General features: G+C 42.1%; 1 protein-coding gene across 1 annotated transcript; it reads right to left on the bottom strand.

The window, feature by feature from the left end:
- Positions 1-11: 11 nt before the first annotated feature.
- WDR12 (WD repeat domain 12) lies at positions 12-22,055 on the bottom strand. Its single transcript, XM_090044776.1, has 13 exons — positions 21,839-22,055; positions 21,288-21,382; positions 17,404-17,498; positions 15,707-15,813; positions 14,468-14,583; positions 12,432-12,586; positions 10,953-10,998; positions 7,402-7,487; positions 7,070-7,210; positions 6,828-6,933; positions 5,678-5,810; positions 4,011-4,083; positions 12-3,076 (listed from the first exon to the last, which is right to left on the bottom strand). The coding sequence occupies exons 1-13, from the start codon at positions 21,877-21,879 to the stop codon at positions 2,999-3,001; spliced, it is 1,272 nt and encodes a 423-aa protein (XP_089900902.1). The 5' UTR covers positions 21,880-22,055; the 3' UTR covers positions 12-2,998.
- Between the last annotated feature and the right edge of the window lie 67 nt (positions 22,056-22,122).

The raw sequence follows: 22,122 nt of genomic DNA on the forward strand, positions 1-22,122 counted from the left end.
AAAATGCCATATATGGGTTCTGGTATTAAGAAGGGATAACCAGCTTTTTAAAACATTTTAATTAGAATTTTACATTTTTCAAGTTTCCATGAAACTAACATTTCTTAGTACCATAGGCCTTGGGCAACTTTCTAAATATTCTTTTTTTAACCTTAAAAGAAGAGGTTAATGTAAAAAAATTTTCAATCTTATTTTTGTGCATCTATGTCTTAAGCAGATAGGCTGGTCTTTTAAACTGTGTAGTTATGGTACTTGTTTGCCAGTTACAAAAATAAATGGAAAGTAAAACTGGAGTTCGCTCAGAGTGGCAACACAAAATACACATCAGTTGGTAATGTAACCACTTTTTAATAAGCTGGTGTTGGAACACAGCTCTCAGCAACTGCTTTGAGTAAAACATAGTAATAGATATAATGATGTGACTAAATATTTTTTTGGTGACAAAATATCTTTTTTCAAATATTATTTGCCTCTAATGGGTCACAGCTAGAATATATTAGTTTATTGAATCTGACAGCAGTTACAATATCCTTGTCAGTATATCATCAAATATCAAACTCTTCTTCCAAGTTATAATAAAAAGTTTAAAAAAATAAAGTCCTTCTAATTACTAGTGCTAGAACACTAGGCATCACAGATATGATGTCATGAAGGGTCCTGAAGAATAATGAAAATAAACGGATCCTTGATTCTTCTTTTTTTCTCCTTCTATCCCCTAAAAAGTCCAATTTGTACTCAGTCAAGACACAAATTAGTTATCTTGGGCTGAGTAAGGATTACAAGAAGTCTTGGCACAAAGGTGCTAACACATTTTTAAATTGTTAAAAATAAACAAACTTTGTAGCTAAATTCTCTCTTTATTCTCCTTCCCTTAATCATCTTCAAATAATTTAATCTTTTGCTTAAATTATTTGAAGATCACTGATTATTGCCAGAACATATTTGGAACAAATGTGATGACTGAAAATCTCTAATCTACAAGTGTGAAATAATATATTTTTATAGCAGAGTGGGAAGGAATCTGTTAACAACATATGTTAAATTCTGATTAGTTCCATGGATCTCACAGAAGAACAGCACTTTCTGTATGGGATATACAAAATAAAAATAAACCTACTCAGTAGCTCATGAATTAGCACTACATATGTTTGCTAGTTCCAGTTTTCGGAGTAAACTTAGATATCAGATATCATTAGAAGTAAAATGACAGTATTTTCTAATTTAGGGGAAAGTAAGGAAGAATATAATTGCTGGCTGTACTAAACTATAGGGTAAGGCTGCTGCTGTAGAACAGAGTGAAATGGATATCATGAAGCAAATGGAAAATAAGTTGAAGAAAAGAACTGGGAGTTGCACCTACACTACTAATTATACCTATGTCCCTATTGTTAAAAAGTAGAGGAGCTCCCATTGTTCATCCCAGCTGCACAGCTGACAGTTCAGAGATCTCCCCCTGGATCCTTTCTGTTTCCTCTCATGTTAGGTTGGTATAATCAGCCTCGTTCATGACCTGTAACCTGATTAAAGTTTATTCAGAATTTTACACTCAACTACAGGGGAGAGGCTACATTTCAATGAATGACCTCCAAACCTAGTACTTAATTTACTTAATATTTTAAGCTTAGTATGTTATATAAAAATACTTGGGAAGGACTTAAAGGTGACAGGTTGGTTTATAATGCGTTCTGTCCAACACCCTAACAGCGCAAGGTTGTCCACTCAGACCTTGTACTGGAAGTAATTCCAGCAGCATAGAAAATGGATCTTTAATTGATTTTGTAAGAAATTAAAGCTTTGTGATAATTTTTATACTCTCTTTTCCCAGAAAATGAGTGAGTGCTTCTCCAACTTCTAACATGAAGTTGTTGTTATGCAAACTCTAGTTAGTTAGCTCTACATACTTACAGCATGTAAAATGCAAAGAAATATCCCCCATATAGGTTGTAGTTAGCTGGTCTCAAAATATGGTAAAGGACAGGAGTAACCATTTAACTTGCCCTTTTTTACAGCAGAATTATGCTGAATTTGTATCCTATTACTGAGATTCTTTGGTGATGGCTAAACATGTTGGGTTCTGAGTATTTATAAATAATAGTCCTCAGACGATACCATATTATAGTCTAAAGTAACATATAAGGTTAATTTTTGAGAAATTCCTACCAATTCTCTAGCTATAAAAAGATAGTTTTAATAAATGTATGTGATTAAACCATTCCTCTATAGTCATTATGTCAGCTATTCTTTAAATCTTCATTTTGGAGTGGAGCCCCACCCCACTATTGAGACATATTACATCAAGTTCAATAGCGGTAAAATATTCCATTAGATATAGTACTATATAGTATTTTAAATGGGCTAACTTTACCATGTTTTGCAATAAAAGTCAGTGATGTTTCTTGAAAAATATGTACTTAGTGCATATTCCATCTTCCAATAAAATCTACAGTGAACTGTTCTTATAAGGCTATCACCATTTGCATTGCAAGCACCTCCATTACTACTGAAGAAAAATGGTATTGTGGAAGCTCACTTCCTACTTGAGTTCAGACCCTAATATGCTCAACTTTTAGATAAAAGATTTATTAAAGAAAAACAGGTGAACAGATACAAAATAATTTAGTCCAGTGAACAGTACATCTCTAGGTCTCAATAAAACATTACTTTTAACTAACTCCACTTTCTTTAAATAGTCCTCTTTAGTCTAGTCTTAATTCAAATTTGTAAGCCTGCCAAAAAGCAAGAAAAATAACTAATCTAAAACTAAAACAAGCTAAGTGTGAGGTTGTTTTGCTCCCCTTTTTCTATTATAAATATGCATACAGGTTACTATACCACAAATACAAAAGATAGAAACGATTGCTGTCAGATACAAAATAGATGAAGAGTCTTCTAGAAGGCTACTTTCTTTCAGATGCCGTTCTGTAGATTGTTACCTGGGGACTTCCAAAAGCTTGAGAGTTCTGCAAAGTACCCTTTAAAATTTTCCTGTCATCCATTTTCATGCTCCAACATCAGAGGTTGCTGCTGAATATCTGTAGGAATATAGCTTGTTGTCTGCTCCTCCACTTAACAGCAACTGTAGTATGAAAAAAGAAGTTATGGCAAATTGAGTTTTGGTATCTGAACAACATGGGAGCTTTTTATGTAAAAATAATATTAACTGGTTATGTCCTTCCTCTGAAATTGAATGTGAGGAGTAATGAACAATGGTTGTATATACACAAGTGACAACCCTCTCCCCTTCCAATTTAAATGGGTCAACAGCATAAATAATGGTCTACACCTTACCTTCCTATTGAAAGTAATTAAGGAAAGACGTAGCTTATGTAAACATTTTCTAAATCTGTATTGGTTTGCCACAACTTACTCTCCAATGGATGAGGCCATTGAAACTGTGGCAAAGAATTTCTTTTGTCTGTATTGGCTATATAGAAATGCACACAGGAACCCTGCCATAAAGTTCAGGCCAGAGGATGAGCTTTTCTTCCACCTTCACATGCCTGACAATGTTCCACAGAAGGGGTAGAGCTCTTAGTAAGGGTGCTATATACGGATGAGTCTTGGCAGCCTCCATAGTCTCCAGAGTAGCAAACAGTGCTTCAAGGTAATACATTTTCATCATCAGACATATCATTGTGAACGGCTGCTGCTTTTCTACCGTTTCTTGGCTTTGTCCTACTAATGTTTTGGCAGATCTCCCACATTATTCCATAGAGAGGAGAAAGGGAACCATATGGTAGTGATGTAGGGGAAAAATGGTTATGTAAAAGCAGCACATACTGTCCATTCCTAGACCATCATTATACAAGTAAGGCTCTCTCAATTCTCTTCTATCCCTCATAAGAGAGAGGAAAGTATGGGCCAGCACACATAGGTGTATGTTCCCAGTTAAAAAAATACATTTTAACTGCCTAATTTAAAATTAAATATCAGCCTTATAATTAGTACATTTCACACCCAGAACACATGCGCTCTTAAAAGGAATAAAGTCCTGTTCCTTAAGTTCTTACCCCAGCTTCAGTCCAATCCACACACAAAACCTTGTCTTCATGAGCAGCCAAGTCATAGAGAGGAGCCTTGCAACTGATAATTAGATAATATGGCATTTTAGATAAAAAGATAATTTAGCATCTTAATTCTTTTCATAAATCTATATCATGTATAGAATAGTTTATAATATATTAAGTTGTTTTTCTCACAGAAAATTACTAGGATGCTATTAAAAGAGTAGACATTTAAACAATAATTGTTTTTCCACAGAAATTAGTTGTAAAAAGTCAGTCATGTGCAGGTTATTCAACCACAAAATTCACAAGTCAGCTGTTCCAGATGCTATCTCATATCTGTAGAAGATTGTGTCTGCACAAGAAAACTAAATAATTGACCGACCATAGGGATAAGATGCCAGCGATGCAGTCAGTACAAAACAATTTGTTTCCAGTTTCATCCCATGTGTATTCTGTCTTTGTATTTCACCATTATAAAGCTGAACTGCTTTCTGGGTTCTCAACACTTATCTAAAGTAGTGGCTCACAGGAAATTCTGAACAGCCTTCTGGGAGCCTGGAGGAATTGTGGAATAAGAGGGCCATTTCTCAAGAGGCTCTGAGTAGTGATATTATCGCCTTGTTTCTTCTCAAAATGGAAGCCAGGAACAAACACTTAACCCACGTTTCTTTCTTACCAAGGATTTTGAATAACTAGCTTTTATGCAATACTTGAGAATTATATTCACTGGGGAGAAAAAGGAGAAGAAAGTTATCTGTTCTTTGGATGAACAAGTCCTGTTGCTACTGCATCACCCTAAAAAGTTGAAAGCTCAGCTCACTGTGGAAAAATTGGCAATAGTTCTATGGTGGCTAACTACCCCAGTTAGATACAAGTGAAGTAGAGCACCATTTGAGATCTGAAAAGTCTTTACTGGGAACTGTTATTTGGAGACACATATGGTAACATGAACAGCAGACACATACAGGCAGGTCTATGAAGTCTGAGACACCACCTCTAACACAACGCAAATTACTGTGAGTTTTTATCACCACCCCTACATGGAAATGCAGAAATATTTTCACCTGCCTGTAACTAGTTAAATGAGATTAAGGTACACAGCTTTTTTAAAATAAAAGACTTGATTATGCACTCAAAACATAGGCTATTTTGTTCCCTTTGACACTTCCCCTTTCAAGCTTAATTTAGACCTCTCACTTCTCCACATCTCAAGATACAAACCAACCTCTCCTTGGAGACAAGTCTCATGAAACGTCTATTACGTGGAGCAAGTCAAACTGCATGTAATGTTAAGCTCTTCCTGAAGTGAAGAGAGAGAGCATGTTTTATTCCTAAAAAATTTTGTTGGAATAGCAACATTGATTCCCTGATTCTCAAACCTAATAGCAATTTTGTTCATGAAACCTCCCTGCAAGTCTCATTAATTCAATTTTTATTGTCATAAAAATCCTGTGTTGGAAGATTAGACACCTGATAAGAACGGCAAGACAGATTTGGCATGCACAAGAGAGAAGTGCATCTTGCCCTCCACTATACACCTGTTCTCCCATTGCTTTAGGCATTTCATAAACTCCAGGAGAATCTCCACTTAGCTGCCCAATATATTTTCAATGTATATTAAAGTACTTGAACCTGCAAGGGTCATCTGTGAATGTGTCAACGTTTTTTACCTCCTTGTGTCCCACAGCTTGACAACGTTGTCTAGAGAACCTGAGATCAGCTGTTGCTCATGTGTTGGGGACCACTTAACAGACATGACCCAACCAGTGTGAGAGGTCAGAGAGAGGAGAACCAAGGAGCCATCTGGACAGAGAAACAGAAATTCTGTCAACCCCGACTTTAGATTTCTACAACAGGTCAGTTTATGGTCCTAACAAGATACAGCAAGATAGTAAAAGTTAACGTATATGGGTTTGGGGTAATTATTTTTGCTTCTAGCATTCCACATGAACTTTTCAGAAAGCCAGAGATATTAAAACGAAGACATAAAAGCAATATAAGCTCCTATAGAGAGAACAAGAAACCAAAACTCTCATCATGTTGTTATTATTATACAGAGATTATCTTCACTTTTGAAGGATTTCTTTGAAAAGTAATGAACAACTCAAAGTATCAGGACTGGGATAAGAGAGTCTTATCTCTAAATAATGTTTAAATCTGGCCTATATTTGTATAAACTAAATAGAATTCCTGTCTATGAAATGAATATGGTAATCTCAGTCTATATCCTGAATCGCAATGACTGGCAACCTTATGAGACTCTGTAAGAAATCTAAAAATGGATAGATATGGGATCAGCTACGCCTGCACTTCTAAGAAAGGTCCCTCCTACTGAAAGACTCAGACGTGCCAGCAAGACAGCTGCATTTATTTTATAAATAGTAACTTTAGGTTTCACAGCTGTTATTTAGATAACTTCTAAGATTAAATAGGGGGGAAAATAATATAAAAGAAAGATTAGATTAATTTTCCAAGGTAATTTCTAAGAAATGAAAAAAGCATGGACCAAAAGACAAAGAGCATAAATAATCGGAAAAACCAAGCAAGTACAAGCTTCTACTCTGGTCAGCAGGGAAGGAATGATGGTTTCTCACCACTCAATACAAGCATGCTCCCATGACTATAGATTATGGTACATAGCAGACCCTCGTTCATACAGCTTTCCCCAGCCTTCATTGTTCCTGTCGTATTTTAGCTAAATGGTATTCATGCTTAGAAAACCCTACTACATTCAATATCAAAACTTAAATGTGCATCTCTTGAAACAAATTAAATGAGACAAATTAGAGAATGCAGGATGTCAGTGTTCCTTCAGCTTACCTTTACTGCGGGGATCCCACAGTCTGATGTGTCTGTCAGAGCTCCCAGATGCGAGACGCCGACATAGCGGTGAGTAGGAGATAGAGTTAAACACTTTATTTCCTGTCTGCATAAGAAAAATTCGGCTATGAAATAGGACCAACTTCATCCTTGTAAAAAGTTCTTCATCTAATCTGAGTTACGGCAGACAGGAATTTGTCAAAAAAACCTATCAGCTTCATGCATTGGATACTGTATCTCACCAAAGTTGATCTGAGACCTCCTGTTTCAACATCCCATATCTTAATTGTGTGGTCCCATGATCCACTGCAAATTTCTTCAGCATCTGACCACAGCACAGAGGAGATGGCTTCTGTATGACCAGAGAGGGTTGCTATGGGAGTCTATAAATTAAGGATGAGAAAAAATCTGGATTAGTTGAAGGAGAAAAGCCCATTATTTCATTAATGTTAATGTAAATGCAGTTGCAGAGATTCCAACAAAAACTTTTCTTCAGATACATTTAGCAAAGACAGAAACTGCCAATGCCATGCTTTTGAACTGAATGTCCATGCAACTTCTAACTTAACCATACCCTTGTTAGTCCAAGTTGTTCAGTTTTCTGCTTCTTTCTTGGTCTGTTTGTTGCTTCTTCCATTTCATCCTCTTCATCTGTAGGTACTATGACAGAAACAAATCCCAGAGCTTTAATAAATCAAGCTGGACAACTTTTTTTATCTAAGCTGTGATGTGTCCCAATGCCCACAGAATTCACTAGCCCTCCAAACTTGAATGTATTTATGTTCAATACTCCTAGATTAGTATTGTTGCTTTACACACGGTGCACTTAAAACAAATGGATTGTGACCTTTCCAAAGTCCCAGCTGAATAAAGTTATCCTTCCTCATAGAAAAACTCACAGTACATCCATCCTATATTGCATGCTCACTATTTTAAAGTTGAAAGTACACAAACAGACAGCAGACACACGTTTAAAGTTACAGGCTAAATAAATATAAACCGGTATTATGAAAAGAAACAGTGACAGTCAGTTGGAGTAGGGAACCTGGATAAGTATCTTTTATTTCTGAGAGAGGATCAGCTTACTGAGATTATTCTCTCACAATTCAGGATGCAAATGAAAGATTAGGAAAGGAGAAGTAATAACTGCAAGACTATACAAGCTGATTAAATGCTAAAATGTGTCAAAAATATTTTGGGAATGGATGGGGAAATAAAAAAAGAAAACAGCTGTAGGCAGCTATGAGCCACATGATAGCTAAGGACATGCGCACATGAACAAATTATCAGGAGGTAAAAAACAGATTAGACTTTACAAAACATCAGATGCTTTATGGTAACTACCTGTGTGCATGTTCCCACTGTGGTAGACAGAAGCTAAACTTGAGTAGCTTAGTCCTCAATGGGTACATCTACACGTGATACTATGTTGCTATAGCAATATGCTATGGCAACGTAGCATTGGTGGGCACAAACCATGACACTGACGTTACGTCGCTGTAGTGATGAGCTGCCTTGCTATAGTGCACAGCTACAGCAACGTAGTTGCTAAAAATAACTGTGCACTGCTGGGACAGCACAGTAGCAGCTGTTATGTGTTGTTATACAGTACTTCCTAAAGCAAGTACTAAATGTCAGTGCAGTAGTAACTGCACTGTCGGGGCATGTGTAGACATGCCCAATGAAAAGCAAAAGAATGCACACAGTTATTACGTAACAGCTAATGTGCAGTAAATCCCCAACCTTCTACCTCAGAGTAACTACAGCAAAAGCCATGTTATTGGGCACTTTATCAACTGAAAAGCTCCACTAACTGGCATCTGAGGGACGTGGCAAAAGCAAAACCAGAAGTCCCACTTCTGGTTTCACCGCCATGAGATGAGTTCTTCTTTTTCTTCACTTCACTACTTCTTCGGCCCATGACCCAGCAAAGCAGCCTGTGTGGAGCCCCATTCCCTGTCCCTTGGCACACTGATGCCAGGGAGCGCACCAGATGGTGCATATTTAACTGGCATATCTGATTAACCAGCATCCCCCATTCCTGGGGGATGCAAGATAACAGAGCTTTTGCTGTAGTGTGTATATACATCCAACTAGTACTCAGATGAGTGTTTAAGACAGCATGCTGTTTGGCTAGACCGTGACATCTTTACATGGATTAAAGCCATAATCTGTTTAAGGTGACCAAATGTCCACTACTGCAGGAAAAGCAGCAAATAAATTATTAAAATGAGGGGAGCCACCAGTAAAGATTTTCTTGGTCAATACTGATGGCCATATCAGCCAATACCGATCTGATAGCCGATTTACAGGAATGCAGCAGGCAGCTTGGATAGCAGCATCCAGCTGGTAAGTCTGTGGAGGGAAAGGGGCATGTGGGGGGGGGTACAGATCAAGGCCTCCACGATGAGGGACAGAGCGGGGTGGGGGCTGGGGCAGGCGCTGCCCAGCCAGGATGGCGAATGCAACCCTAGGGCAGGGCATAGGACAGAGGTGTAAACGACTCATCCACGGAGTGTGGGTGAGGTATGCAGGGCATGTGCTCCCTCAGATTTGTGCTTGGGGTGAGGGTGGGCTGCCCACTGTAGGCTCAGGGCCAAGGGCTGGATGGAGGAGCTGGGAGGGGTGGCTACAGGGAATTTTGGGGTGGCTATAGTCCACCCTGTAGCCATCCTTCCTAGCACTGTTGCCCCACTCCTGTCTGCCCTGAGCACAGCCCTGGCCCAACCCCCCCTTCCCCCACAAAGAGGCTGGAGCTCTCCTGCCCCACCCTCCCCCCACAGGTTCCAGACAAGTCTCCTGCAGCTCGGTCCTGCTCCCAGCAGGGTTACATTCACTGCCCTGGTTGGGCATCACCTACCCTTGCCCCACTTCCTCCGAAGCCCCTTCCCCCCACAGACTTACCAGCTGGATGCTGCACTTCAAGCTGCCCAGCTGCATTTGTGGCCATATGTACGTGTGCAGCTGCGTGCATGCAGGCGGCATTTATCAGTGACATTATCGGCTACACCAGCCCAAAAACGCCAATTGGCAATAATGTTAGTTTTCCTGTTACTGGTACCGATCCAATATGTGATTGATATGTTGTTGTATCTCTAATAAACTCCTATGAATTTCACATATAGCTTTTGGTTGAACTCTGCAAGCTCCACTTTTTTCTAGCTATCATTCTGTAAAAATATTAGAGTCCAGAATGTGTTTGAAGTCAACTGTTTTATCTTGAGAAAAGAAATGCATATATACAAAGTAATCATGCCAGGGCATTTTGCTGGGTTAGAAAATAGGGAACTTCTTGGTTTAGACACAGCTGAGCACAGTACTCAGTCCTGGAACACATCGACCTAATATCTGGTAAATGCTTACTACCTTGCACAAATATCCCTCTTGCAATTCTCTCCCCACATTGCAAGAGATACCTCTCTTGTCATGGTACATTTGTCAAATTAAGATTCAGTGATTTCATTTTACTAGTTATCTATTTGTTATTATGGTTAACAGTTTGTTGCAAATATAAACTCAAAACATCATACTACTGATATGTTAGGAATCAGCATATGGAGAGAAACCATATGGACAAGGAACAGGTCCCAGAATGTGTCTTCATTTTTTGCAAAACTGTCAGGAAGGGGAGGCTAGACAATCCAATGCAAAATGGCTGAAAGGGGTAGTTTTTTTTAACTCATTCTGTTCTTTCTGCATTAACCTAACTTTCACAATAGTAAACTTAAGCAAATGCATAAGAGTTTCCAGAATTGGGGCCTCAGATTTACTGGGGCTGTTGACAGATCTTAATTAATCCTCAAAACAGCTCAGAAGCAACTAAACTACAATAACTAAAGTTAAATACAAAACCAGGCATCTCTTACATTCTAAATGAAAGTTATATACAAGCTGTAGCATTTGAAAATATGACTTTCTGGTGTAACTGAATAACTGGTTGTATCGTATTTTAAAGAGCTAGGGATCTTTATATAACTCCCCTGAAAGAAACTGAAATTTTCACTTAGATTTGTTAATTTAAAAAAAAAAGTAAAATATTCACTTTCAGTTTTTACAGAACTTTCAGAATTATTTTACAATTCAAGATGGCAAGAATTCCAGAGAAGGTTTAGTAATAAATCTTACCTGCAGACCAGATTTTTAACATCTTATCCCAAGATCCACTGCAGAACTAGATAAATAGAAATGTTTATTAAAAAAAAAATAAAAATCCAACTAGCTCTCAGAAGCCATAGGAAGTAATCTTGCCACAAAATGTTCACCCATACATTTTATTGTACAATGAATCAAAAAATGGATGAGTTGTCCTGGACTCTTCTCTTCTCACTCCTAAATAAGGCTGTGCAATTAGTTCATTTTTTGGATTGGCTGCCAAATCAAAAAGCACAAACACTTTGGTTCAGATTGGACTAGATGTAACTTTTTTTTTGCAGAAACAAAACCTGAATAAGACTTCACTTCAATTGACCTAAATGTTACATTCATTTTAGTGAATCCCCACAAACTCCAAGGAAAGAAAGTGGTGCAGTTTGAACCAATGTTTCATTATATCTTTCAGGTCTGTATCCAAACCACTTGGATAGGAAATATTCTGATATGGGTGTTCCACCATGCCTCCTGTTTGAGCTTCTCCAATTTGTATACCTTATTTCCCAAAAAGCCAGGAGTGGGCAATTATTTTGGGAAGAGGGCCACTTACTGAGTTTTGGCAACCCATCAAGGGCCACATGATAGGCAGCCAGGGGCAGATAAATATTAATTTTATTAATTTTTTAGGGGCCCCACAGGCTGGATAGAATGGCCTGGCGGGCAGCATTTTGCCCACCCCTGCAATAAGCAGTGAGTCAGGGTGAGTGTTTCCCTGGCCTGGTGGTTAGGACACTCAGGTTAAAAGTGAGATACAGATTTATGGGATTAAAGCTGAAATCCAGGTATTTGAATTATTGGCATAATAGAGCAGTGAGTCGCAACAGAGACAGTGAGAGCTCTGCTAATCCGGAATATTGGAGCCTGGTGGTTAGGACACTTGTTTGGGAGGTGGGTTCAATTCTCCTCAGCCAGAAGAGAAAATTTAACCCAAAACTCCTACAGACAAAGTAGAGTGCTATAACTAGTGGATAAGATGAATGGTCTTCGTTTCCTCCCAGTTTTGTGAAAAACTTTTCCCATCTGAATCCATTTAGTAAAATTTGGGAAAAATTAACAAATAATTCCAGTACAACAAAACATGTATTTTCTAACAAAAATACTATACACTGAAAATATTTTGCACAGCTCTACTCCTAAAAGCCAAATTAACTGTGTAGCTCAATAACGTAGTGTCAATATCTGAAGCTACCTTCAGGTTGTGGGTGCAATACTGAGAACTATGCGAGTCTTTCCCATATAGCACACTTTTACATCAAATGCTATGTTATCACTAATTTATAAAAGTCTTGGTATCTCCTATTAATGCACAGACATGTACTAACACCATGCATTTCCAATCCTTGATAATGCACAATGATCAATATGTATGCAGAGAATAAGAAAGTGTATATGTATACAATCTACACATAACACGTAAGTTATTTGCAGGGGAAGGTCTTTGAGTTAGTGACCTACTTTTGTTCTTGTGCAGTCAACAGCTATAGAGTCAACACTTCCAGCATGTCCTCTGCAGCAGTGAAGGGCTCGCACTTTGTTCCTTTCTATATTCCACTCCCATAGCAGGATAGTTTGGTCCATAGAGGCACTAAGTAGCAGGCATGACAAACTATCTGAGGAAGGAAGAAAACAAATACTCCTATATAAATCCACTTACAGCAGTCTTTTTAAAAAACTCTTTTACAGAATGTATAGAAATGACCTCATGTAAGACTCTAAATTTGTAAATACCATGAAAAGTGCCCAAAGTTAATTTTTAGCAGTATTTAAACAGTTAAACAATTATTAGCATATATGATCATTTTTAAAAATATGGCTTTTGACTTCATAAAGGGATTTCATTAATGAGGTGATTATTCAGTTTCTAACTTATGACCAGGGTTTTCTCAGTTTAAAAACTGCAAATTCTCTGTGTTTTTTTTTTTTTTTAAGAGAGAATTGCAAGTTCTCAGATTAAAAAAACTTAAAATCCATAATTAAAATGAAACACCACTATATATATATATATATATATATATATAGGTATCAATTAAACACAATGTTTATTGATATATTTACAATTTTAAAGCAATTTGGAAGCCTGTCACAGTGCCTCAATCACTACAGTAAAATAAATTCTAAGTAACTATACATTTTGGTATTTGATTTTGGGGGTTTTTTTTAATCATGGGGGGGAAAAAAAAAAAAAAAAAATCAGAGCTCCCCCTGCCCCCTTCGCTCACCAGGATGTAGGTCTAGGTCCCTCACTCCCAAGCCACAGCCCCTAGCCCTGCTGGTGCCCCTCACTGCCCACCCACAGTCCTCAGCCCTGCCAGAGGGGGCTCCCAACTGCCAGGAGCTATTGGGGCCAGGGACCCAGGTCTGCAGCCCTTTACAGCAGCGCCCAAGCCCTGGCTGTTGCCTGTGGGAGGCGGCAGCTGCTGCGGTGGAGCAGAGCACAGGGCTCAGCTCCCCTTCCCCCTCCTCCATGGGTATTAAGGCTGGAGCAGAGCCCGTGGTGGGAAGTGGATGCAGGCTGCAGGCTTGAGCTCCCTGCCCTGCTGCCCTCCCCCTGGGGCCTGTGTGGCCCAGCAGGTAAGACCCAGTGCATCATGGCAGAGCAGGGCAGGGAAGCTTGGTGCTCCCATCATAAGCCCAATGCTGCCATGGAGAGGCGCCCCCTGCCCACCTGGTAGCAAGGGGCGCAACTCCATGCCACCACCTCTGCTGCTGCCAGGAGGGCCAGAGACACCTTGCTATGGTGGTGTGGGGCTTGCAGCAGTGGCACAGAGCTTTCCTGTCTAGCCCTGCTGTGGAGGGTCCCACCCACTGGGCCATGGAGGCCCCAGGAGCAGGGCAGCAGGATGGGGAGCCCACCCCTGCCCTGTGAACATATCTGGGGGCACATACCCCCATAGCCCCCTTTGGAAATGCATTCAGTGGCAGGGAGCCAGCCCCTGGCCCTCCGGACAAGAGGCCGACAGCCCCATCCCACTCCCTGTGGGACCTGTGGCTGCACATTCTAGCCCCAGACCCCAAGCCTCATGCACTGCCTAGGCAGGGCAGCATCCCCAGCCCTGCCCAGCTCCTTCCCTCCCTGCCTATGGGGTCCTCAATTCCACCCCCACCTGCCATGTGCATATGTGAGCATGCACATGGCACCCCCTAACTGACCACCCTCCTCCTGCTCTCCTCAGCCGCTTGTAGACAGGACTCTGCCAGCCTGCAGAGGGGTCTTTACAAAAGTAGAAAATTCATGTGTTTCCCTGTTAAAATGGAAAATGTGTACGTTTCTCAGTTGAGAGGAAAAAAAAAAAAATCATTGGTGGTTTTTTGTGCTGGAAACTGAAAACCCAGATCTCTGCTTATGACACAGTACTTACAATAACTATAAGTATCAAGGGTTTGTTTGGGTTTTTTTTTGGGGGGGGGGCGGGGAGTGGTAGCGGGGTGGTTGTTTTGTTTTGATAAATGTTAATCTAATCTCTCTCCAAATCAGAAGGTGATGTACTGACCTTTTTTGACCCATGCCACATCTTTCACAACTTCTGTGTGCCCAGCAATAGTCATGATGGGTTTTCCTTCTAGAGACCATATTCGAGCAGTGTGATCATAAGAGCCAGTTAAAATCCTGCAGGATATAAAAGGTGAAACATGTTTATCTTTGCAGCTAATGCTGCTTCAGAGGACATTTTTTTCTGTGAGGATCTCAGACAATATTAACCAATAACCGATTAAAAATGTGAATAAAGAAAAATAGCTCGATAGCAATCTTTGTCCCCGTTGAATGCAAAAAGGCTTGTTTGCAAACACAAAAAAAAAAAGACATTTTATTCAATAATAGAGCTTATACCTTCCTATTAAGGACAGCATTAAAACATGCAGACTAAAAATAAAGGAAAAAAGAAAGAAGAGAGAGATAAGTATGAATACTGAATATCTTGTATATGAAATTCTGAAGCTTTATATCTAGGTCAAGCCCAATTATTATAAAATTATTTATTAATACTTTGATAATATCTTATGATTAATGGTTTGAAAGTGCTTTGAGTTTTTCTAATTAACAAAGGATTCACAGTCAACAGTGAATATAAGATCTGGAAATAATATTGGCATGGTTACATTCTTCTTCTGAATTTTTTTTAAAAGTACTTCAGGCGAGGTGTCAGTAATTATATTTGTCATCATTACATAGACATTATATTTGAAATATGGTTTAATTAATAAGTTTAAAGAAACAAAAAAACTGAGTAGCATTTATTAATATTAATGTATACAATCAATACTGGCTCATCCTCTCCTAATCATGGTAATTTTCCACTTGGGTTAAAGCTATTTTTAGGGCACGTTTACATGTCACCCTACAGCAACTTAGTGATGTGCTCTCTGGGTGTACTGCACTGCTACAGCAATGCAGAGGCTTAACCATGCACACAGCACAGTAACCACCCATGCTGCACCATGCTTTAGTACTTCCAAGAGGAAGTACTTTAATATAACTACTTCTAAAAGGAAGTACTAAAGCATGGAGTCACAGCAACATGTAGATGCGCCCTCAAGGTAAAGAGCTATTCAGACTTCAGCTACTTTCCCAGCCATACGATGTCTAAACCTGACAGGCAGAAATACCTGTTTTAAAAAAAAAAAAAAAAAAAAAGGCAGAAATGGGAGACGGAGAAGGTACCAATAAACAGAACTATAGCATCAGTTACTGAGAACAGGACAAAAAGTGGAAATGTAAGACTGGCTGATACCATTCTTCAGTAGCTTCCACAGAACTAATCCAGTCGTCATGGAACATGCACTCTTCAGGTTGAGGTGCCGTGTACTTCTCCACATACTCAATTTCTACCACTTCCTCCTAAACTCTCAAAGACAAAAATATGGTCAGTTTGGGGGACTTGTTTTTCTTTTTTCTGTTGTTTCAGCAGCAAAAATATAGTCCAACTGATCAGCCAAAGATCTTAACTATACAAGCATCCTGCCCTCCATATAGATGTAAGCCTCTTCTCTGGCACAACATTGGAGTTACTACTATAAATGGGATTATAGGCAACCCTGACTCCATGACAGACAAAAATATGCACAACTGAACATCAAGAAGATAACAGCAATACATCAGGACCTCACTAATCAAGAGTAAATTAACTACCTGCAAATGCAAGTAGCAAATTTACTTGCGATTAGTAATGGTGCAGTAGGGCTTGTGTAGTTGCCTGACCAGGAGTGAATCTATTCCCATTCAGCTGGCCACCAGGGGGCAGGAGATTGCTCCCTGCCCCTGGGAGCCGCCTGATGCTGGGGTGGGCTCCACCACCAAACCCTGGGCAGGGACTATGTTCCTTTGCTCTGCCAGTTGGGAACTCCATGCCCCCCACTCTGTTCCCCACTTAGCTCTATGAGTGAGGAGCTGGGCAAGGAACACACTAGGGAGCTTGCTGCCCAGCCTGTTCCCCACCCAGTTCCACACTCGTGAAGCTGAGTGGGGAACAAGCTCCCCAGCCTGTTATCCACCAAGCTTCACCCATGCCCATAGAGCTAAGCAGGGAACAAGCTCCCCAGCCTCCACCCCACATGTGGGGTGGGGGGCTGGGAATTTTCTTGGTTAGGGCCAGGTTTCAGCCCAGTGCCCTGATCAGATGAACGAGGCATGGGTCTTGGAAAGAGCTTCAGGGGTGGGGTAGATCCCAGCCTGCTGCCCCACCAGTGGATTGGGGCAGACAGCTGGGACCTGCCCCCACTGCAGCTTTTTCTAAGTCCCCTGCCCCTGATCAGGGAGCCAGGCCTAGGAGGACATTGTCCCTGCCCCAGCAGCAGGCAGCTTCATGTAATGTCCCAGTCCGGGCAGGAGAAAGATGTCTTCTGGCCTGGTGCTCCCTGCCAGCCCCTTGGCTAGCACCCAGAGGGAGCCTAGAGCTCCTCCTGGTGGCAGCAGGGGCCCACTGGAGGGTCCCAAGAAATGGGAGCAGTTTGTTGCCATTAGCACAATCTGCTCCCACTTCCCTGCCCAGGAACATTTACTTATGAGTAGTTTACTCCCAAGTAAACTGATCCCAGATCAAATGCATGTGTAGACATGCCTTAAGGGGCCAATTCTACAAATATTTAAAGGTGAGGGTAACTTTACTCGGGAAGCAGTCCCACTGAAATCAATGACTAAGATGAGTAAAATTATAGACATCCTTGTCTGCAGAACTAGATTCTTATGAACTGCAAGCACATCAGAAGGAAAAAATGGGAAATAATCTGTATTCCTGCAGAAGTGAAAGAATACTAAGAAAGGAAAATACACAGAACATTCAGAATCAGGTTACCTTTACATATTAGAGTAGCAATTTTCAACTTTCATCTTGTTTACCTTTGAAACCTGAATTGAATCAAGTAAACTACCTAGAATCTTTGAAATGCTGTTGTCCTAGAGCGAGGTCCAGAGAAAGTGAGCATGACTTACTGTTAAAATGTTTTCCAGTTCTATGTGTTTGACCAATGACATACGCAGGAATTGGCCTTTGATAAGGAAGTCAAATTCCACATATTTGTGGTTCTCTGAAGAAACAGAAAGAAACAATAAGTTTTAGTATTTCATAACTTAATTCATACTCTCAAGAAAAGGATTCAGCAATGGCAATTTTTAGAAAATGAAGCCAACAGTTCATTTAAATTAAATGCAAAGCCAGCTTCTTTTTCCAGATAGAACTGTGCTGAAGAAGTGTTATAACAAATATCCATAGAATATTTTAAGCAGCATTTTGGTAGTTCCACATAAAGTGGTAATAAGAAATCAAGGCAAAGAAAGAGGGCTGTAAAGCAAAGCTGTATTTCTTAATCCTGTTATATTATAGTTCATTTTTCACCATCACTGCCAAATACACAAAATCTTTGTAAGTTCATATCAAAGTAAACTATATAAGGCAGGGGTTGGCCACGTTTTTGGCAGGAGTTCCAAAAACACCCAAACCTCCACCCATGTCTTGGCTTGGTGTGCCGAAGTCCAAGCCTGCGAGGGGCCCAATCCTCATTGTTGGCAGTGGCTGCACATATGCTCCTGGGCGGATGGCAGGGGAGAGGCCAGGGTTGTTCTGCCTGGGCCCCTTTCTCACCATGTGCTGTGAAGCGTGCATGCACCTGCCGCTGCCACAGCTGGTGTCGAGGCTTTGGAGTCTAGCACAGATGTTTGCAGCCTGCCAACCACCTGCTGCAGTGCCCAAAGCCTGGGCCAGCTGTGGCAGGCTGCAAACAGCTGCACCAGGCTCCATAGCCCTGGTACCAACTCCATGGTGGTAGCTGCATGTGTGCCTCTGGGTCCACAGCCAGGAAAGGGTCTGGGGCAGCACAACTCTGGTCCCTCCCCTGCTGTCCATCCCAAGGTGCAGCTGCCACCAGCACAAAGCCGGGTCAGGGAACCCAGTGCAGCAGTTTGCAGCAGATGCCTGGTACAGCCAACCCAGGCTCTGGGCAACTACAGCAGGTGGCAGGCAGGCTGTAAACAGCTGTGCTGAACTCCGCAGCACCAGCTCTGTGGCAGCAGTGGCTGCGCGTGTCCTTCCGGGCAGACAGCAGGGGTGGTGCCAGGGTTGCACTGCCCTTGGGTCCCTTCCTGGCCATGTGCTGGAGCCACTGCAGCTGCAGACCTGGTGCTAGGGCTGTGGAGAGTGGCACAGCTGTTTGTAGCCTCCCAGTTGCAGCTGGCCCAGGTTCTGGACAGCTGCCGCCTGCTGCAGAGCCCAGGCTGCTTGCAGCCTCCCAGCTGCCTTCTGCGAGCAGCCTGGGCTCTGTGGCTGGTGGCAGCTACCCAGAGCCCAGGCCGGCTATGGCACGCCAAGGAAAATGGCCTCACATGTCATACTCTGGTGCGTGTGCCAGTGGTTGCTGATCCCTGTTTTAAGGTAAGATACTCCTCTCAGATTCAGAAAGCATATCTTGCCTTCTATATTGTTACGTCCATGGAATCCTGCTCATGTCCCCTAAATGCACCTGGATATACAGCAGCGAATGTGATTCATTAAGGTCTTTAGAGTTTGTTACTGCTACTCTTCATCAACATCAGGTAGGACCGCGGTAATCACCACCAGGAGGGGTAGCCTCTGAAGAACTCTTAGCTTTAAACATTAAGTATTTAATGCACACCTTCAAAATGTTATGGGTAAATGGAGAATACAACACACACATTTAATTCCAGAGGCCAGAAACAATTTAAAGCCATTTTTGGATGGAAAGGTACTTATTTGAAAGACCACTTCCATTCACATCTGCTCAAACATTTCAGTAGTTAGTATCTGGAATTTGGGTTATTCAGCCCCTGAAACTTGTATCCCGTTTGTTTGCACACCACAGCTGAACTCTGGCGAGTTTCAAATCATATTGCAAGATTTTATTATTTAGGCAGGGAACTGAATTTTTTGTTTCCATTTCTCATCTCTCCTTTAATTTGATGCCTCAGAAAGTTTCATTATTGGTTTTATTTTGAATATGCCCCCAACGCTAGATCAGGACCCCACTAACAAAATGAAGACAGTCCCCGCCTCAAAAGCTTGCAGACTATAAAGAAGGACAGAACTGTCTGTGTGTCTTACACTCTGGATTGTCCCAATGCCACCTACGATCAGTTCTGTGCAACTGGCCCCTTCTGTATGCACACAGTTCCACTTGCTTAAGTGAAACTCTGCACAGAAGCAAAGGTTCATCTGCATGGACACCCTTGCAGGATCTACATCTTCAATGACCATTGTACAATACCAAGAAACTGTTACATTTCACATAAGGCAGGTATAGTCACACAAATACGGGAATGACAACTATTTTCCCTCATGAGTATTTATAGGGAATTTGGTGATCTTTGATATAACTATTGATTCGTATCTAATATAACTTGCAAAGGCTTATTTGCATACTTAACTTTATTCATATGCATAAACTGTTGTAAGATCCAGATCCTTCTAATTTAAATCTCTGTAGCAGTGGTTTTCAACTTGTGGTCAGTAGACCCCTGGGGGTCTGCAGACTATGTTTAAGGAATTTTCAAAAGATTACTGTAATCAAAAGCATTTGAATACCCAGGCTTAGAATACAAAGGGGTCCATACTTCCATTCAAAATTTCCAAAGGGGTATAGAATCATGGAAAATTAGCAATGGAAGGGACCTCAAGAGATCATCTAGTCCAGCCCACTGCTCATGGGCAACTGGTGCCACCTTAGTCCGGGGGGGAAGAGGGATACGCCCCCCCCACCCGTGGCCAATCTCACCAACCAGAGTCAGGGTGCCCCCACGGCCAATCATGCCAACCACGAACTGGCCATGGCGCTCCCGGAAGCAGCTGCGTTTCATTCAATGCTCCCACTCCTTAGCCAGTGCTCACGGGGGAGGGCACCAGTGCTCCTGCCGGTCCTCCCTGCCTGTTGCTTAACCAGGGAGCATAGCCTATCATGGGGCACACGGGCACCCGCTATGCATTGCCACTGCCCCTGTTCAAAGCAGGACCATCCCCAACAGGATCATCCCAGCCAAAGCTTTGTCTAGGTGGGTTTTAAAAACCGCCAAGGATGGAGTTGCCATCACCTCTCCGGGTAACCTGTTCCAGAGTTTTACTACCCTCCTAATAAGAAAACTTTTCCTAATATCTAACCTAAACTTCCCTTGCTGCAATGTGAGACTGCTGCTCCTTGTTCTGTTATTGTTCACCATGAGAACAATCTAGCTTCATCCTCTTTTGAACCCCACCCCACCAGGCAGTTGAAGACTGCTATTAAATCCCCTTGCTCTTCTCTTCCCTAGACTAAATAATTCCAGTTCCCTCAGTCTCTCTCGTAAGTCACGTTCCCCAGGCCCCTTACCATTTTTGTCACCCTCTGCTGGACTCTCCAATTTGTCCAGATCCTTTCTGTAGTGGGGGCTCCAAAACTAAACATAGTACTCTAGATGTGGCCTCACCAGTGCTGAATAGGAGAATAATCACTTCCCTCAGTCTGCTGGCAATGCTCCTACCAATGCAGCCCAGTATGCCATTAGCTTTCTTTGCAACAAGGGCACACCTCTTTTGGCTCACATTCAGACTACTGACCACTGTAACCCCCAGGTCCTTTTCTGCAGAACTGCTGCCCAGCCACTCAGCCCCCAGCCTGTACCAGCATATGGGATTCTTCTGTCCTAAATACAGGACTTTGCACTTGTCCTTGTTGAACCTCATGAGATTCAACAAGGGTCCAGAAATAAAAAAGGTGAAAAACCACTGCTCTACAGTACAGGTTTTTAAGAAGAGATTCTGAATACATCAGCATGTTCCTAGCTACAAGAATATACGTCTTCTCAAATTAGTAAGTTACTTTCTAAGCACATACCATTTTTAGCTTCCAGCAATTTATTGATGATGTTACTGAGGTCAGCGATTTCCGAGGCGGCAGGGACAGAAAATGGGACGTTGTCTACTATGTACCTACAGAGAAAAGAAATCAGGATGAACTTTTCAGACACGCAGACAAAAATCACACAACAAGCAGGCAGCAAATTCATTAGTTGCATGTTACATGTCTTTTCTTCGCCAGTCTATCACCCCCGTGGTGAACAAAGCTGATATTCAGGTGGCCCCTACGACCTGCCCTACCCTTTGCCATGATTTTCTGGAGTGCCTCTCACACCGACGTGACCCAGCGGACACAGCATCAGGCCACTGGGCGTCTACACGTCCTGCAGGGACCAGCAGGCGCCTGTGTGTAAGCAGCATCGAGGCGGCTCTAGGGTTTTATGAAGCGACTCCTATGGCTGGGAGACGAGGGCAAAAGAGATACCACCTCGGCTCCCACACCCGGCCGCCCCTTGGCGGCGCCTGCCCGTACTCGGGCCCCGCCGGGAGCGGGAGCGGGACCGCCCCTCGCGGCGACCCCGCACTCACTTCTGATTGTCCGTGAGAAACCGGGCCTGCAGTTGCGCCATGGCCGCGAGCGGTCCCAGTCGGCGGCGGGCGGCTGAAAACCGTGCCTGTCCACGTGCCGTAACGCCACGGTCGATCGATCGCTCGGGCCCACACGGCTACTCCAATCGACCGTCCCGCAAGCGGCTTGTCGTGCCTGTCCTTAAAGGCCCAGGGCAGGTCCGTCCTCCCGCAGCGCGGGGACAGCCCTCGCGCAGCCGCTCCAGGAACCTGCTTGTGCCCGCACGCGGCCGGCGGGGAGCTCG

The sequence above is a fragment of the Crocodylus siamensis genome, chromosome 4 (assembly GCF_052110815.1).
Source record: "Crocodylus siamensis isolate JL-2025a chromosome 4, ASM5211081v1, whole genome shotgun sequence".
In the NCBI taxonomy this organism is placed as follows: Eukaryota; Metazoa; Chordata; order Crocodylia; family Crocodylidae; genus Crocodylus; species Crocodylus siamensis.

Bases quoted from the DNA above. Each gene is read 5' to 3' on its own strand.
- WDR12 (XM_090044776.1), bottom strand. From the start codon at position 21,879: ATGGCGCAACTGCAGGCCCGGTTTCTCACGGACAATCAGAA. The intron at 12,587-14,467 runs GTCAGTACATCA...TTCCTTCCTCAG, and splicing joins TGTGGCATGGGTCAAAAAAG to ATAGTTTGTCATGCCTGCTA. The intron at 7,211-7,401 runs GTATGGTTAAGT...CTTAATTTATAG, and splicing joins AACAACTTGGACTAACAAGG to ACTCCCATAGCAACCCTCTC.